The sequence below is a fragment of the Empidonax traillii genome, unplaced genomic scaffold (genome assembly GCF_003031625.1).
Source record: "Empidonax traillii isolate 1590-97213 ecotype Southwest subspecies unplaced genomic scaffold, ASM303162v1 scaffold1214:size307055, whole genome shotgun sequence".
In the NCBI taxonomy this organism is placed as follows: Eukaryota; Metazoa; Chordata; class Aves; order Passeriformes; family Tyrannidae; genus Empidonax; species Empidonax traillii.
The window spans coordinates 193,617-211,771 of NW_020956407.1; the positions used below are offsets into that span (position 1 = coordinate 193,617).

At 47.2% G+C, this 18,155-nt stretch overlaps 1 protein-coding gene across 3 annotated transcripts in view; it reads left to right on the plus strand.

Annotated features, from left to right (window-relative positions):
* GDPD5 (glycerophosphodiester phosphodiesterase domain containing 5) overlaps positions 1-18,155 on the plus strand; it is a 117,073-nt gene that overhangs the window by 68,785 nt on the left and 30,133 nt on the right. For all 3 annotated transcript variants that reach the window (XM_027905847.1, XM_027905849.1, XM_027905848.1), the window contains exon 3: positions 17,667-17,770. In XM_027905847.1, the coding sequence (XP_027761648.1) occupies positions 17,667-17,770 (104 nt within the window). The remainder of the gene's footprint in view (positions 1-17,666; positions 17,771-18,155) is intronic.

Below are 18,155 nucleotides of genomic sequence, written 5' to 3' on the forward strand. Positions count from 1 at the left end.
TTTCCTTGTTTTTTTCCTTCTCCCGTTTCCCCCCTACTTTACTTTTTCAGGACTGATTTGCTCAGGGGTGTTTAAAATTGGGTGGAAACTCCCGGAGAGAAAAAAAACACCTAAACCAACCAAACCAAGGCATCATTGCTCCTTCTGTGCACGTCTGTGTCTTGGAGCATAACTGTATAAAGAAGTGCCTGTTTCTTTACCTAAGAAATTTTTAAAATTTCAAATATAAAATACGAATAAGTGGAAAAAGTCAAGTCCAGAAATGGCTTTCAAGCCTCTTAACTTGGGATAAATCTGTTCAAAGTGCTGGGATCTTCTAATGGCAAAGGAATTCTTGCAGAACATCCTGTGGGTGTCCACCTGCCTGCCAGGGCTGGGTTACAGTGGGAAGAGGCAGCTGAAAACCCCAAAAGATTTTGATTTGGAGAGTTGGGGGAGAGAAATGTTGGATGTTTAGGTCAGAACTCATCAGAAAGATGGAGAGGGAGTTTCTTGAAGAACGTGTAGTAACAGGACGAGGGGGGATGGTTTCAAACTGAAAAGAGAATGGGTTTAGTTTGGATATTGGGAAGAAATTGTTCCCTGTGAGGGTGGGCACAGGTTGCCCAGAGAAGCTGTGGCTGCCCCATCCCTGGAAGTGTCCAAGGCCAGGTTGCAGCATCCTGGGATAGTGGAAGATGTCCCTGTCTTGCTTGTGGGATTGTGATAAAATGCTTCTTGTGTGTCTTCTGAATTGGTAAAAAAGAGGCTTTGAGCCAAATAATTGATGTATCAACATCTTAAGCTTTGTTTAAACACTTTTGTCTGTCATCACAGCGCTGCCTTGAAACAGGATTATGGTTTGTTTTCCTTGGCTTCCCAAAATTTTGCTTAAAGAGGACTTTAGCTCTATTATTAAGCCATGTTTACAGTGTGAGGACACTGAGAGTGTTGATGAAAGCTTGTGAAATAATTCATGTGCTTCCTCTGTGTCTGACTACTGCTTTCTATTTGTTAGAATGTTCCACAGCAGATTTCCTTTCATATAATTTGGTGGGAGGAGGGTTATATGCATATAAATCCAATTATTTCCAGTAGGAAAGCAGTCCTCCATAGCTGTGTGTGCTGTCACTGCTGTCTGCAAAATTGCAGCTATTTATCCTCCCCGGGGTCCTGGTGCAGTCAAATTCCAGATGTCAGAGTTTGCTGGGCTTTAAAAATGATTTTAATTTTCTCAGAGGTCTGGAGAGGGTGTCAGGAGTGATTTGCTGTCAGTGAATGGAGACTTTTAGTTTTGTGGGCTCTGAGCATGAAAGACAAATTCAGGGTCACTGTTTGGTTTTTTTGGGGTTTCTGAATATTAAAAAAGCAAATTATCCAGCTCAGCCTCTTCCTGGAAATGCTGGTGGGGAAAATGAAATAGGTTGGTTTATCTTCCAGCTGTTTGTGCCCATAAACTGCACCCATTTCTGTCACCTCGGAGCCAAACAAGTGCAGGGACCCCGTGATGGGCTCAACACGAGCAGCAAATAACTGTAATTGTTTTCAGGGCTCACAAACAGTGTGTTTGCCTTTTACAGGCAAAGAAATGTCCCAGCTGTGGACTCCTGAAAAATTCCAGACCTCCCCTCTTATCTCCCTGCTTCTGAGCTGAAGGACAGGGGGCACAAATAAGCTCTGGATGCAGCAGAGCTCTGCTGGAGGAGGTCACTGCTCAGGGTTTTCCATCGGTGCACAGGGCTGTTCAACACTTTTCAAGATGCTCTTATTACTTATTGGCCTCTGTTTGACACTGGACACAGATCTGTGGGTTCCTGTGGCCCCCCTGTGACATTCCCTCTGGAAAAGGGAACCAGCTGGGGATGGTTCCTCCTTGGAAAAGGCTCAGTTGTTTCCTTTGGATGTGCTACACTAAAAAAAAAAAACAAAACCAAAACTGTGGTTGAAGAGGAAAAAAAAAGTGGGCTGGAAGAGCAGGTAGCCAGGGTGGTGGGAGAGGAGAGAAGCGGAATTCCCAGGTGGGAAAAGCCCTGGGGGTGCTGATCTTTGGCCAGCAGAGAAGGACTATTTGGCTGAAAAGATGCTGTTGGAGAGAGATGCAAATGCTACAGGATTCTTGCTGTAAAATTACAGCCAAGCCTAAGTGTAATAAAGAACAAAAGAAAGGAGGTTCAGTGTGTCACTATTTATGGCATTATGATAATTAGGCTTCCAAAGCAAGAGTTTTAATTTGAGCCCTGCTAGATTTGTTGACTCTAATTTATAATCCAATAAACCTATAGATTGTTGCTCAAGGCAGGCAGGGATATTACAGCAGGCTAGACCTAATAATTTAGCAGCAGTTTATTAAACTCAATAGCATCAGCAGTGCAATTGCTTTTATGGGCTGGTTTATCCCATCTGGCACCACCTTGGGTTTACAGTCACCCAGCCCAGCTCTCCTGTCACCTGAGGGTCTTGTGGATGCTTGTATTCACTATCCAGGACACCGGATATTTATGTCTGAGGAATAAACCCTTGGATGAGCTGAAATCCAGAGGATGGGGCTGGTTTGGCTGAGCTTTGATGAATGAAGGCGTGAATTTTGCTCTGAAGTCACGTCCTGTCCCTTTAGTGCTCTCTGGGGATGTTTAAACCCTCACAAACAAGTTTTCTGCGGGTGTCTGTGTGAGCCCTGCTGACCCTGAGTCTGTAGCTGGTGCAGGATGGTGGGATTTTATTGTTGTGTGTTTAGTTTTGTTTTGTGGGGGTTTGAGGTTTGGTTTGTTTGGGGGTTTCATTTATTTGGTTGGGCTTTTATTTGTTAATTTATTTATTTGTTATTTTATTTATCTGTTATTTTAGAGGCTGTTTTGCCCCACATCAGAGATCTGGCTCCCCATTTTTCAGCAAGTGTTTAGTGACTCTGACCCATGAAAGTGCTCCCAAGTGCTGGTGGGTTGAGGTTGTACATAATAATAACAATCACGTCTGTGAAAGGGTGAGGCTGAAATACTTGGAATAAAGCTGAGCTCAACATGCTGAGCCCTTTCTCATCCACCTTAGGGATGCTCCATCTGAGCTGGAAGGTTCAGATTTGTCTGCGTGCCTTGACCTCCCTGCACGTGCTGGTGGAACAGTGGGATGTTCAGCAACAAGGTTAAGAAGAAGAAATCCCCTTGATTTTTACTGTCTTCCTGTGCCAAAGCAGAGCTGGGATTTCGTTCAGTACTCACTTGTATTTCCATTCATTACCTGGGCATAGCATAAAGCATTTTTTGTGTACCAAAGGCCATGGTTTTCATACAGTACAGTTGGTTTATTTGTGGTTTTTTGTCTTTTTTTTTTTTCTTTTAGAAAACTGGCTTCAACCTTCTCTGAGCTATTATTTGATTCTGACACCCTTATCTTAAATGCTTTCACGACCCCAGGCTGCTGCCACATCTGTCTGGTGGTTTCCTACACACACCTGCTGTGTGAAACGGGAGCACTGCCTGCTGATAACTCATGAAATGGTCCAGAAACATTTTGTTTTTTCAGGGGAGGGAAACATTAGGCGATTGTAAAATTCAATTTTTTTTTTTTCTTTGCGGGCATGAAGCGCAGAAGAAAAATATTTGGCTGCAAGAATAAATCTACCAGTTCCTCTGAAGTCCAGATTGCCCACTGGAAACCTTTTAAGTTGCAGAGAGTGAGAAGGTCCTCCCTGAGCCTCCTTTTCTCCAGGCTGAGCCCCCCCCAGCTCCCTCAGCTGCTCCTGCTGCTCCAGCCCCTTCCCCAGCTCTGTTCCCTTCCCTGCACACGCTCCAAAGTGTGATGTGATGTGAACCCTGGCAGGGACCTGCGAGCTCCCTCTTGTTTAAATGGTCCAGATCTGTTACACTGGAGACTTGGCTAAACTGGATTTTTCAGTGCCTGTCTCTGGAATCAGTTCTCTTGCTGGAAATACCAACACCCATAAGCAGTTTTTTCCCTGTGGCTTCCTAATTTGAGGCTGGGGGGGTGGGGGTTTGTGTCATATTCCGCCTTTTTCCTGTCTCTCCCCTCCTGCAGGCTCAGCTGTAAATGAGGTTGGGTTGTGGTCACAGCCTGCTCCCAGACTGCTGCTGTGGGAGATTTATTGACACTGCTTTTATTATTTTAATTTATTTATTTTTTTTCACTCTGGCATAGTGCAGTCAGGGCATTAGGCAGGACTTTAGGAAAGGGGTGGTCCTAGGCTAGAGAAAAAAAGTCCTAACGTTGTTTCCTTAATGGCTTAACAATGGGTAGAAAAGCTTTGCTCATCAAAGATTCATGTGGTGGAAAAATAGTGTTTCTGAATGTCAGGCTTCCCTCTTTTTGTCCTCTCAATCCTCTGTGTGGCTCCCAAAGTTACTGGCCACAGGCAGGAAGTGCTGTGGGGAATTCCCCCTGGGATGAGGCAGGGAATTGAAAAATCAGCTGTGTCTTGGTGGGTGTTGATGGTGCTTGGACTCTCAGCACCTAATGGAGATCATCTGGAGCCTGGATGTCCAGGGAGATGATGGAAGAGCCTTCTGCCTGAATAATTCAGGCAGGGTCTGGATGAAGACCAGTGGGGGGGTTATCCCTGTTACTGGAAATCACATTCCATGTGATTGCTGGACAGCTGTGCCCATCCAGGGGATGGGCTGTGGGCCCAGCCTGGCTCAGTGACCAGAGCTCACCGTTCAACCCATCTCTGACTGTTCTTTATCACGAGTGAAGCACAACCAGGTTGGTATTAAATGCAACAAGAACAATTTAAAAGCTCACATCCCTCAGGGAGTCTGCTCCTACTCGGCTTCAGAGCTGTTGCTTTTGCCTCTTTTCCTTTTTGCTGGTTCTTCTGAAAACTGCAGCGTGTTTGGTGCTGGAATAAGTCCAAGGCAAGTCTCCTCTGGAGTTTATAGGCTTAAACAGCAGATGCACCTCCTGCCTCTGAGCTTCCTTGGCTGTCTTTGGGTAGGAAGGAACAGAGAGTCCTTCTGCATCCTAGCAAACACCCCTGTTATTCTCTTGGCACGTTTGAGGCGTTAATAACCTGATGCTCAACAGGGATTTTTATCAGGGCTATAAAAAACTCGGAAATATGGCTTTGCACCTGCCGTGTCTGGAGGCTCCATCAGTCCCACTGAAATGGGAGCTGCAGTGCCATGATAATTCAGATATTTCCTGTGACAAGGCTTGGATTTTTTGGGGGAGGAATGTTTTAATGCCTGCCCTGGGAAGGGCTGCTGGTTGCAAAGGCTTGAGCTGGTCTCTGGGACACTCCAGACACTCAGTCCTACTATCCCTTGCCTTCCTGTGGGTTAATTGGGATGCAAAAGGAGCAGTGCCCTCTGATGGATGTGGCAGCCCACTGTTCACATCGTGGCCCTGTCTCTCCTGGAGGAATACATGAGGATAAATTAATGCCATATGGGAAAAAAGCTTTCTTCCCATTAATCATCCTGGGGAGCCCTAATGGAAGCCCAGGCAGAGGAATTGCTGGCACAGCTTTCAAGAAGATCAGAGTGAAGATGATGTACCAGGATCTGAGCTCCAGGGTGGGATGCTGCTGTGAGCTCTCTCTCCTCTGCCCCACCTCTCCTCTTATGGAGCTGTTTGTCATTCTCTGGTGCTCGGGACCCTTTTGGCTTTTCTGTGGAAGGGGCTGCTTTTATGCCAATAAAAACAACTTTGTGGGCAATTTAATTTTATTTTTAAAACTTACGGAGAGTTGAGGAAACAAGTAATGAATATATATATATATATATAGGTCCTCTGGCCATGTTAATCCAAGGCAGTGTGGGCAGAGCTCAGGCTCTGCTGTTCCTCTTCACAGAGGGTGGATTGGGACTCGACCCGTGCCAAGGACAGGAATTCCTTTGCTCCAAAAGAAAATTGGTGAAGGATCATCAAGTGCAGGTGTTGAACCTGGGTACAGTGCAGATTGTGCCCGACTGTGGGCCGTGGTTTCTCCCATGACCAGGAGAGAGGTTGTGTGTGTGGGCTGGGATTTTGGGATGGCATTGCTGATGCTGTGGGCAGTTCCCATGTCATGATCTACTGCTGTGCTTGGAAATAACTTTAATCAGCCTGCATCCTGGATGGGAAGCCAAAAGCCATGCTGTTGATGGTCCGTAAAATCCCTGGCTGCAAAACAGTGATGCCTTGGGAATTCTTTCCCTGCACACTTTTCCCAACTGTCTGGTTCATCCATCTCCAGGTCACAACAGCAGCTTTACCTCTGAATATTTTCCTGAGTGTTGATGCTGGGTTGTGCAGAGAGATGGTGTGAAAGCAGGTTGCTCATCCAAAATGTCCAGAGCTGCAGGATTAGCACTTTTTTTCCTGGCGTGTTTTACAGCCAGGGAGTGGTGAACCAGGAAAAACGTTGAACTTTGGGTTATTTTCAGCACAGGCTTTTTTGAACTTGCAGAAAATGTCCTCTGACACTTTGCCTTCTGAAAGGAAAGTGGAAAGTCAGGCTGGCTTTGGAAAGCTCTCAAGTACAGCAAGGTACAGAACAGTGGCATGGCAGACTTGCTATTTCTGTACCACCTTCCATGGCAGGAATGGAAGTGCTCTAATCAATGTGCAGCTCTTGATGAGAGGGATAATTATTTCCACTTTCACCGAGTTGAGAATATGAGTCAGATTAAAATGCCTTTCCTGAAATTGTGAACAGTTTTATGGCAAGGAAGTGAGCTGAGCTTTCTCTCCAAGGAGCCTCCTTCCAGAGGGCTGCTTGGCCTCCAAGGGCACACTCAGGCTGGGAGAGCTGGGGGTCTTCACCTGGAGAAGTTTCCTGGAGCCCCTTCCAGTGCTTAAAGGGGCTCCAGGAGAGCTGGAGAGGGACCTGGGACAAGGGATGGTGGGACAGGACACAGGGAATGGCTTCCCACTGCCAGAGGGCAGGGATAGATGGGATATTGGGAAGGAATGATATCCCAGTATTCTGTTAGAAATTCCTGGCTGTGAGGGTGGGGAGACCCTGGCACAGGTTGCCCAGAGAAGCTGTGGCTGCCCCATCCCTGGAAGTGCCCAAGACCAGGTTGGAGCAACCTGGGCTAGTGGAAGGTATCCCTGCCCATGGCAGGGGGTGGGACTGGGGGAGTTTTAAGGTCCCTTCCCACCCAAAGCAGTCTGTGATTCTGTGGTTCTACCAAACATTAAATTAGCTCCGATTCTGGGAAGGTGGCTCGGGAATGTTCCCCCCCTGGGAGCTCTGTACCTCACCCCCCTTGCCATGTCCTTTGCTCAGTGCATGTCCTTGTGCTTTGCTGCAGATGATTCCCTGGTGAATGAAGGGAAATAAAATAGATTTAATTGGGCACGGCCACTATTTTGGGATGGGAACAGCTCATGTGCTGCTGCCACTGGGAAGCACCAGGAGGGGAAGCAGTTGCAAAGCCTTTTCCAACACATGCAGGGAGCAGTGAGGCTCCTGCTTAAAACAGGGTGGGAACAACTCACTTCTCCTGTCTTCAGGTTGGCTGCCTGCCTTTTAGTGCTGGTGATGGGCACTGAGAGGAAATAGCTGCAGGGGAACCTCATGGCTCCCGTCTAGACACGCACAGAGTTGTTGTTATATAATTCAACTTTGCTGTGCCAGAGCCATAAACATCCCAGAAAATGCCCCATTGCAGCAACGGGGATGTGTGATGTGTCAGAGCTGCTGGGAAGTGGGAAGGGGAGACCTCGTGTAAGTCACATCTTCAGCTTCTTTGCTGCAGCTTTTATTAGGCAGTAATTTTTGCTTGGTTTTGTCCTCGTTTCTGGGCCTTGCAGACAGTGATTTCTGAATAACACAAGCATTTAGACCCCTGCTGCTGCTGTATCATTTCCTTTGCTGCTGTCCCAGCTGGAGGCCAGCTGGCCCTTCAGGCAGAAGAGCTGGATCATCACCCCTGGCAAATGCTTTTGGAAGATGTCACTGCCCGTCACTTGTGCCGCTGATGGGAGGCAGAAGGAACCTCTGTGGATTTCCACATGGTGGGATTTGCCTTTTGGCACCGATTTTGTGGATGTTCCTGCTTTAGCTTTGTCCTTCTGCACCTGATGATACACCCAGGGAAGGTGGAAGAGCTCATACTGATACCAGGAACAGCACCCATTGCTGCTCTTGCTGTCAGGGCTTTGCCTTCCAGCCCTGGCTGGTGATGCTCTCACCCTTCCAACCAGCAAAGAAAACCCTTGGTTTGTTTTTGCTTTGATTTTTTTTTTTTTTCTGTGCCAAACATCGTGACAAAATAGTATTTTTAGAACTTGCTTTGCAGACATTTGCTGCCAAGAGTAACGTAGGGGAAAGAATTGTCTGAGGAATCAACTTCACTGTCTGTTCCTTCTCCCAGCACAACCCTTTGCCCTTGAATCTATTTGACATCTGTAGCAGATTGTTTGTGAGATTGTACAGAGCCCTTTACAACAGGATTCCTGTAAACACTCCTGGAATACAGTAATTCTGTTTAAATAGGGATAAACCTTCAGGATTTCTCTTAGCCACCGTTCTTGCCAGTGAAAGCTGTGCTTATGAAACTTGTGAACAGCCAAGAGGGAAGGGCTGGAAGCTCATCCCAGCCTGGGCTGAGGCTGAGCTGGACAAATGGCCCTGGGGCCAGGCCAGGAATAGGCTCAGCAGAGGCAAATGTGGAGCTGTTTCCCCTGGCACTGAGTGATCATTGAAATGCAGGGAGATTGGGTCACAGCTTTGCTCAGGGTGTCTGGGGTTTTTAATGACTGCAATCTTGTCTAGGCCTGGTGTAGGGCCAATTGTCCTATTTCCAACTGGGACCAGGAGCTGACCACCTTCCCAAACCCCCCAGCATATGCACCAAATGATCCTCCTGCTGGGAATCTTTTTTCCCCTGAGATTTCTTGAGTCAAGTGCAGCACTGAGGCCATTCCATCTGATAGCCTTCCTTGGCTCTGTTCTTAGTGAACTTACATATTCCTTTTTTTGATCAAACCTGCTTTTAGTGTGGCTGTTTTTAATCTTAGACCCCCATTGCCCTGGGATGTTGGGGCTTTAATTAAAGCAAACCATCAGCTATAAATGCGAGTCGACAACATCCCGTGCCTCTGGCAAGGACTGTCATGAGACTGGGAAGAGGCAGCAGGAATGACATCCTCAGGAGGCACTGGGGATGCTGCTTGCTGCTGATGAGAACTCAGCAGGGATACTGTGCCCAGCAAGGTGCTCCACTTGAGGCAAGGCTTGGACCTCCTCCAGCTGGTCTGGGCGAGAGCCACGGGCTGTGTTATTTTTTCCTTGATGAGGTTGAAAAATCCGGACCTATTTAGTCAAGAAAAGGTATCTACGTCCCCTTGGCCTCCACAGATGCAAAGTGTTGGGTAAAAAAATGAGGTTATAGTGCATTGTTAGCATCAGGAGTAGCTTTGGAATACTTGGATCCTTCCATTGATACGGTCAGAAAAACTGGGTATGGCTGGTTGTGTTGTTTGGCCAAAATCCAGCTGATTAAAAATGGTGAGGAGCTCTGAAAGCAGAGTAGGTCGTGCTGTGGGGATGGACTGGGGAATCCCAGTGTCTCTGTCCTGTTTTCTCCTGAATCAGAGGCTCCCCGAGGGACTTTTGTTTACCTCCGTGCTGAATGAAGGAGGGAGGATGTAATTGCAGGAGGCAGAGCTGGTGCAGGACGTTATTAGTGCTGCTCAGAGTCCCCTGGGGCCGCTAATAGGCACAAAGAGCCCTGGCTCCGGCTGTGCACTGTCTCTGGAACAGCTCAGGAATTCCCGGGGCAGGGGAGGTGTGGGTTAGGCCTTGGTCTGGATACCTTTATCCTAACTCTGCTTCCTATTTAGGCAAGAAAACCTGCCCAGTTGCTGGAGGGAACTGGCTTCTCCTTCCCTGGAGGGGATTAGCCATCCTGCCTGACTTTCCCCTGCTGGCTGGGCTTTTGGAGACTGGGTGTTGGAGGTGTTATAATGGTATTTTTAGGGGTTTGGCTCTGGTTTTGTTGCATCTGTTGCTCTGCAGTTCAGCTGTGGCAGCCCCAGCAGGAACAGGCATTGCAGGAATATGTTCCGTGCCACTTCCTCTGACCTGCTGAATTGAATTGTAAATGGAGCGTGTCACAGCTCAGAAATCTCATTCATGGCCCTCTCTAACAAGGTGTGCAGAGAGCCATTAGCCCAGGCCTTACAATAATCAAATCAGATGTGCCTGAGATGTGCAAGGACTTACTTCAGGAAGCATTTGCTTAGATATTGAAGCCTCAGCAGCCAGAATGGCAGGAATGCTTTTTCCCCCCCCCCTGCTTTACTTCAGACCCACTGTCTGTTAGACCCAAATCCTTCCCCTTTATGTAATTATTGGCAGATTTCTCTTATGCAAGAGCAGAGTGTGTTACCTGGGAGTGGTGGATCAGCCTGAAGCTCAGCAGTGAGCATGAAGTGACAGACTGGCCCAGACTGGTGGTGCTGACAGTTTTATCCTTCCAGTCAGTCCATGCCCTGCCTGGAGAGGGCTGGAGCACACGGAGGCAGTCCCATACCTTAGGAAATGTGAAGTACTAAGCAAAGAAAGGGGAAAGACAGAAAGCTGAGTGTGTGTTCGAGGGGAGCTTTGCACCAGCTGGTCGTGGTCTCGGTTGTTGGATGGAGAGTTTGGACAGGTTACAAAGTACTGCCTGATCCCTGTGGGGTCCTGCCGACTCCACCTGCCCTCCTGGGTTCAGGAGTCCTCAATCCAGCAGAGGGATGAAGCCTGATCCCTCTGCAGCCTCCTTAAGGGTGAGGGAATTGCAGCCCAGGCACCTTGATTTGTCCGTGCGGTCTGTCAGGCCAGCATCTGCTGGTCAATATATTGATTGGCTCACTTAAATGCTTCCAATCCTTAGAGTGCAAGGCACTTTCCCTTTGTTATATCCCTCTGCAGCCTGGGATTCAGCTGTTGGATGTGCTCGTGGCAGTGCAGGCTGATCCCATGCCGGGCTGGGACGGTGACAGCACAGCCAGACACGGAAGATGTTCTATCAAAGGACAGGGGCAGGGACACCTTCCACTGGACCAGGTTGCTCCAACCTGGCTTGAAGACTTGAGCCAGGATGGCCCTTGGCAAGAGGCAGTGGGCACAGACTGCATCAGGGGAAATTCCAGGTGGGCAGTAGGAAAGATCCCTCCCCATGAGGGCAGTCAAACCCTGGAGCAGAATCCAGAGGAGGGTGGGGATTGCATCCCTGGGGACATTGAGATCTTGCTGGGACGTTGCCCTGGGGAAGCTGAGCTGGCTTTGCTTTGGGGGGAGTTCAGAGCAGAGCCAGCCAGTGCCCCTTTCTACCAGAGCTATTTTAGCTTAAATATTTATTGGGGTCTGCATTTGGTCCTCAACACTGCTCAGACATAACGAGCTCCAGAGCAAGTGGGGTGGAAAACTGTTCATTCCTATTTCTTGTACAAACAGTGGCTGTGTTAAGGATGGTGCATTCACATCCTGAGAGTTAGTGATGGAAGTTTGGAACTTCTCCACAGGACCTCAAGTGTTGGTCACTTGAAAAAATGCTCCAGTTCTCGTTGATCCTCAGCTTCTGATTCTTTCAGGCACAGGTGGGAGAAGGAGCCATCTTCCATCCTCAGGGATGATTTAATAACTTGCTTGAAGAAGATGTTCTTGTGTTTGTTTGAATGAGGTGCAGTTGGTAATCCAGAAATGAAGGGTTTTTCCTTTGTATTCACTGGATAAATGTTAGCTCTTGTCCTTTCCTCTCCGAGCTAATCCTGATAAATGCCTGCAGGGAATTGATTCCTGAAAATGTCAGAAAATAGTGCAGTGCAGACTCCTCAGTAAGCTCTTTGTTGTGTCCAGGAGTGAATTAACACCTCCTGAAAACACCTGAGTGATAATGGTGCTCCAGTTCAAGTCCAGCCTTGGATTTGCTCTCGAGGTGCAGAGCAGTTGTTTTAGGACTACCTGGTCTTGATCCTTCACCAGAGGTCACAACACCCCTCCCTACCTGGAGGCTTTCCCCTTGGACCTTTCCACATTGCCCAGTTTGCAGCTGCAGTAGCTCCAGTAGCATGACTGGGTGGGTGGAGCAGGAGAAAGATGCCCACACCGGGTTTTGTTATTTTGTTGTCCGTTTGTGTGGTCAGATCCGTGTCCTGTTGTTCTCCATCTGCTTGTCCCTGCCCTGCCCACCGTGCTGCCAGTTTTTGGGAGGGCTCAGTCTCCCTCCAGTTTCCTCTGAGCAGAAATTCCAATCTCGGGCTGAGATGCCCTTCAGCAAGAAATTGCTTTAAAATATTATATTTCCTATAAAAGGCTTCTGTTTTTCCCAGCTGGAATTTTTCTGACCAAAAAAAAAAAAAAAGGTGGTTGGAGGGAGGAAGGAGGGGGAAGATATTGTTAAAAAGCTTCTTCCTGCTCTAGTTTGATTCTTGTTTAGTTATGTAATTATTTTTCATGAATGAACAGGAGGCTCACTGTGTTCAGGAGGCAGAGAATGGGTGGAGACTGAAAGCCATGAATTCCCAAGGGGCACTTGGACTGAATAAGAGCCTTCTTTGCGTTGGATGAGTGGCAGATCCAGAAACAAGTCTGTCCCCCCTGATGGCTCCTTGATTTCTAGCTGGGGAGCACAGACTGCTGTGAAAACCCTCTCTGGTTGTGGGGGCTGGAGGTGGAACTTCTTTCTATTAATGTTGGGTTGGAGGCTGGGAGATATTCACACTGTCTGGGTGTAGGTGTTGAAAGGGAGAAGCTGCTTCTGGAGGGGCTTTATATAGACAACAAAGAGGGGCAGCTTCCTCCAGAGCAAATTCAGGTCATTTAATGGAAACCTTTGTTTGGAGCAAACCTCTGGTTGTATGCGGGAAAATCTCTTGTCTGGGAAAGCCTCACACGTGTTGGATCGTAATTCTTGACCAGGGTAGCTACAGGTAAACACACTTGGTGTTTTTTCAACCTTTTTCCATTTTTTTTTTCAGTAGGTGGTGATATTCTTATGTGTTTACAAGGGTATAAAGTCACAGGACAAGGGGGAAGGGCTTCAAATGGAAAGAGGGGAAATTTAGATCAGATATTGGGAAGGAATTTTTGGCTCTGAGGGTAGGGAGGCCCTGGCACAGGTTGCCCAGAGAAGCTGTGGCTGCCCCTGCATCCCTGGAAGTGTCCAAGGCCAGGCTGGAGCAACCTGGGATAGTGGGAGGTGTCCCTGCCTACGGCTGGGGGGTGGATGAGCTTTAAAAATCCCAACGCAAACCATGCTATGGTGTAAGAAACAGGCTTAAAGATCACAGAAAGCTCTGCCCAGAACACAGATCCTGTCAGGAACTGAAGTGGAAAAATCAGCTGAACTTGTTAAGTTGGATAACTCTGCCTGGTGTTTGTTACAGCTCAGTGAGAATGTGGACAAGTGACTCAGATGTTTTTATGGCTCTGGTTTTCCCAGCCTTTTTCCAAACAGAGCACTCAGGTTTTGGATTTGGAAAGCCAACTACTTTCAGAGAAAGGTTGAAAAAACCCACCTATTTAAAAGGAGGACAGGGACATCCGAAGAGTTTTGGCAGAATGAGCCTGGGGTTTGCTCTCGGTAGCCATGAGGCGAGGAGGGAGCTCTCCCAGAAACCCAGTGATTTCCTGGTGCAGCCTGAACATGAATTACCAGCCAAAGGAATGCAGAACTGAAAGGGAACACGATTTGTCCACTCCTGAAATAACCAATCTGGCAAGAAAGGGTTTCTGGCTCAAAGCCCCAGAGCACAGGGAAGTGAGTTGGAGTTTTTCCAGTGATTTTTCGTGGGCTCCTCTAACCCTTTTGCTGCCCTTCAGCCTCCTCTCTGTGGCAAACACTACCCGTGGTTGCTGACTTTGCTCTTCACCCCTGGGCTGGCTCCTCACGTGGGGCTCTCTGCTGGAGGGCTTGGGCTTCCAACTTCTTGTAGGAGTTTGACTTTGGAAATGTCAGGGACCTCTCTGGGTGTGAGGCCCTCCAGCCTGAGGGAGTGGAAGGCTGAGGGGAATCAATAACAACCAGTCCCCCCTTCTTTTCCCCCTCGTCCCTTCTGTCCCTCCTCGTCCCTTCTGTCCCTCCCAGTGGGATGTGAGTCCCAAGGGGACTGGAAGGACCATCTGTTCCTGTGGTGCCATGATCAGCTGGATGGGGATGAAGAGGGGCCCACTCTCAGCCCTGGCATTTGACTCCTCCCCAGGAAATTTCTGTGGGTGCACACGTTGGACAGGACCCAGCTTTGCCCACGCTGGCTGATGGTTGGAGTGTTTGATCCAGGCAGGAATAGAGCCCTAATCCCCCCAGCACTGGCATTTCCTCAGCCCCACTCCCAGTTCAAAGCAGGCTTCTCCCTTCCCAGTTCCTCTGGAAACTCTCCCTTCCCTCTGGGTGCCAGAGATGATGCTGGAGGGGGTGGCTTTGCCTTAGAGGAGCTCCTGCAGTTTTATCCCGAGCCTGGGAGATGTAGGTGGATCTCAGGGATTGGGCAGTATTTCAGTGACCTTTGGGAATACACATGGTAGTAAAGGAGCCAATTTAATGTGCTTCCACATGCTGGACCCCACAGCTTTGCCCATCCCAGACAGGGTTTGGGACATACTTCTGATAGACCCAGCTTAATTATGTTATTATAATTAATATTAATTATAAAAACATATATTTTATGTATTATATCACTATAAAACATCAATTCTACTTATATGTTATATCTGTATGAAATATAAAAATTATATATCATATAACAATAATATTATATTATTATAATTATGTATAAATATTGATCTTTTACTCTTAATATACAATACAGTAATATATAATATGAAGAACTGAATTTATGTGGTTGGGCTTGATGATCTTAAGAGGTCTTTTCCAAACTCTGTAATTCTATGATTAGTGGTTCCATTAAAATATTTAAAGCTCAGGAAGAGGGGCACATGTAAATGCAGTGAGAACCCACTTCAGATCAATGGAATCTCACTCTGGGCAATCTTGATTTTTAAGATCTTAAACGTCCCTTCTGTGTTCTAAACTCTCTTTAGATGCTGGTGCTGATATCTGCTTTATGGGAAGACAGTGGGTGATGTGGTGATTTAAAGGCTTGATCCCTAAATGGGAAAGACTCTTCTGTCCTCTGTGATAGGAATTTCAGGGCTGTTTTAAACAACTAACATTATATCTTGCATCAGGAGAACGGGTAAAATGTGTGAGCCAGGTTCACAGTGGAATCAAACATTGGTTCTTCCGAGGCAAATTCCTTTAATTTGTGGGGTTTTCTCCATCATCCCTTAATTTAGGGTTGGTTTTGCTCCCACCTGGCATAGGGTGGGGATTGGGAGTGTGCAAAAGGGGTGGAGAAATGTGTATGAAATACTGGGGCTTTTTTTATCTTTTTATTTAATTAAAGATTCTGTGGTTTTAACAAAAATTAAAAAATCTGTCAGACTGCAGCTTGGTAAAATGTCTCTCTCCATTCGTTTCCTCTGGGGGCTTTTCTGATGATGTCTGCAGATACACTTGGAATAAGAAATCTCCCAGAGCTAAAATGTGGCTGCTTTTCCAAGCCCCTTCCAAACATCCTCGTGGTTCTACCTCAGTTTCTGTAGGTGAAGTGGCACTTTTGCCCCCACCTGCATTTGGCTGTTGGTGGGATTGATGAGGCTGACTGATTTTAAGGCTTTATTTTTGGCAGGAGCTCGAAGCTGTTGCAGGTTTCACCTTTTAAAAAGTCCTCGGGGGACCTTGCAGAGAAGCGGGGCTGGGAAAACTCCTCTGATGGGAGGCTGTTGGAGGGAGGTTGGACAGGACCCAGCTGAAATCCAGAATATTGAGCATGTAGGTCGGACTGAGGGAGGTTCAGATTCCGGTTCAGTTTGTGCTGAGTCATGGAATGGTTGGAAGGGACCTTAAAAACCAAGGTGTTCCATGTTCTTCTGAAAGCCCACCCAGAACTGGGCTTGAACCCACTGAAGGATGCCCATGGAAGAATTTTGACTGGGTTGTCACAAAATCTTTGTTTTATCTGGCAAGTGCACCCTCAAGGACGGAGCAAAAATAGCTTTTGGAGAGCTTGGCACAAGCTGTGCTGCTTGCATGTAAATAAGGGAGGGAAAAGAAAAAAAAAAAAAAGTATGGGGGGGGGAAAGCTCAAACATGCTGTGAAATGTTTCTCTGGGCTTGTTTATCAAATCAGCGTCATCCAGTGCGTGAAGGCTGGCAAAGCTTAGCCCACAGTGACCTTTAAAGAGCTGCAAGGAGTTATATTTTTTTTGTAGTAATGTTGGTCCTCAGCACTTGAGATACATCAAACCTCCCTTGCCTTGCAAAAAGATGCCCTGAAGCTGGTTAACAAACTTGAGCTGAGTTTAAAAAAAAAAAAAAATAACCCCATAACCCCAGCCAAGAATTGGGAATTTCTAGCAGAAAACATCATTTTTGGCATGGCACAAATTAAATAATTCCAAGCCATTTTATTTTCTTGCTTTCCTTTTCTTTTGGCTCTTTTGATGTGGTGGAGAATACAAGGAGGAGCTGCATCACAAGGTTGGTATCCAGGGTGATGCAAGATGAAAAATAGTCAACACACAGTTAAGTAAATAACTTCAGCCTTTAGGATGGAAAGGGAAGGCAAAAAGTAGCAGGTTTTTCTTATTTCACCAAACCAGTGTTGACACTGGTTATGTTGCCTTGCATAATTCAAAAGCCATAAGACAGTTCACCAGAGAAAAGGGCATTTCCAGAAGAGATCACGGTGTTGTGCCCAGGGTCCCAGAAGGGAATTAGAGTGGTAGAGTTGCCCATGGACATTTTCAGCTTTCAGCCTTTCTTGCTTGTTCTGGGAAGACAGGATCCATTTGAATGTTTTCCATGAAGGGTTTATTTCAGTGTTTGAAAGGTTTCAGTTGAAATAAAAACTCATGGGGACTGTTCAACACCTCAGAGGAAAACCAAACATATGGGGCTTATGGGGTCCATGTGCCCTGGAGGTTCCCAGCACATGGAGATGGTTCTGGTTAGGGCCAGTTGTCTCGTAACACTGTTCTCTTCATGGATGTCCTTGTGGTTTAGGGTTTTACCCACAGCACTGGAGCATTTTAGGGGGTTATTTTGTGCATGATGAGCACAGTTTGAAAGACTCATCCAAACTGAATGTTGGTGCAAATCTTCTTCATCTGCTGCTGGTGTGGTCTCTGTCCTCCTGTATTGTTTGAAAACACAGGTGGTGGTGGAGGGGGATAAATGTGGATGGGTGGTTTGGCCCTGCAGGAAGAATCTGAGTGTCCTGGGAGAAGGAGTAAGGAGTAGGAACTCCCCAACCAGCTGTGTGATCCTCACTGGGTCATTTAGACTGAACCCCTGGGAGAGGAAGATTGCATGCTGCATCCCTCATGTGAATGGGAAAGTTAATTAAACAATTGCCTCAAAAAACTCCACCTGAACAGCCAACAACAAAAGAACCCCTCACCAAACAAAAAACCAGCTCTGTGGGCAGAAAGGCTGCCTCGTTCCTCATGCCCTGACAGCTGGAGAAATGCCCTTCCAGCCCTACATAAACCTACGGAAATGACCCCTCTGCTCAGGGCTGGCCACAGGGTTGTATCTCCCACCTCCCCAAAAGGGAACAAAGGCCTGAAATTTGCCACTGGAAATGTGTGTTCACTCCATCCAATCTCAACAGCTTCTGGATGGGCTGTGGGATAGGATGGGGCACTGAAATGGGATGGTATTAATGCTGACTTCTCTTTCCATCCGCAGTGGGAGCGCCTCTGGTTCCTCATCCTCACCTCATCCTTCTTCCTCACCCTGGTCTGGTTTTACTTCTGGTGGGAAGTTCACAATGACTACAATGAAATCAACTGGTGAGTGGAGTTTTCCTTAAGAGATCCGAGTGCCTTCATGTGCCTCTCAGAGCTGCTGGGTGCACTTGGATCCTTCAGGCGGGCTTGCTGGTGATGATAAAGGGAAAGCAAGGTGGGAAGCTTTTGGGTTGGTTTGGGTTTTTTTGTTTGTTTGCTTAGGTGTGTGGGCTTATTGTTTGCTTGCTTTGTTTGTTCTGTGGGGGTTTTTTTTGGTTGGTTTGTTTGTTTGGTGGCTTTGTTTTGTTTATTCCTACGGTTGGCTCTTTTTGGAAGTGGCTGAGAAATTTGACTGCAACTTCCCACAAAATACAAATGGCAAAAGTTCAGCCCGAAGCATGGGGTGGGGTTGCAAAATGTTGCAAAGCTGTAAGGAGCTGCAAAGGAG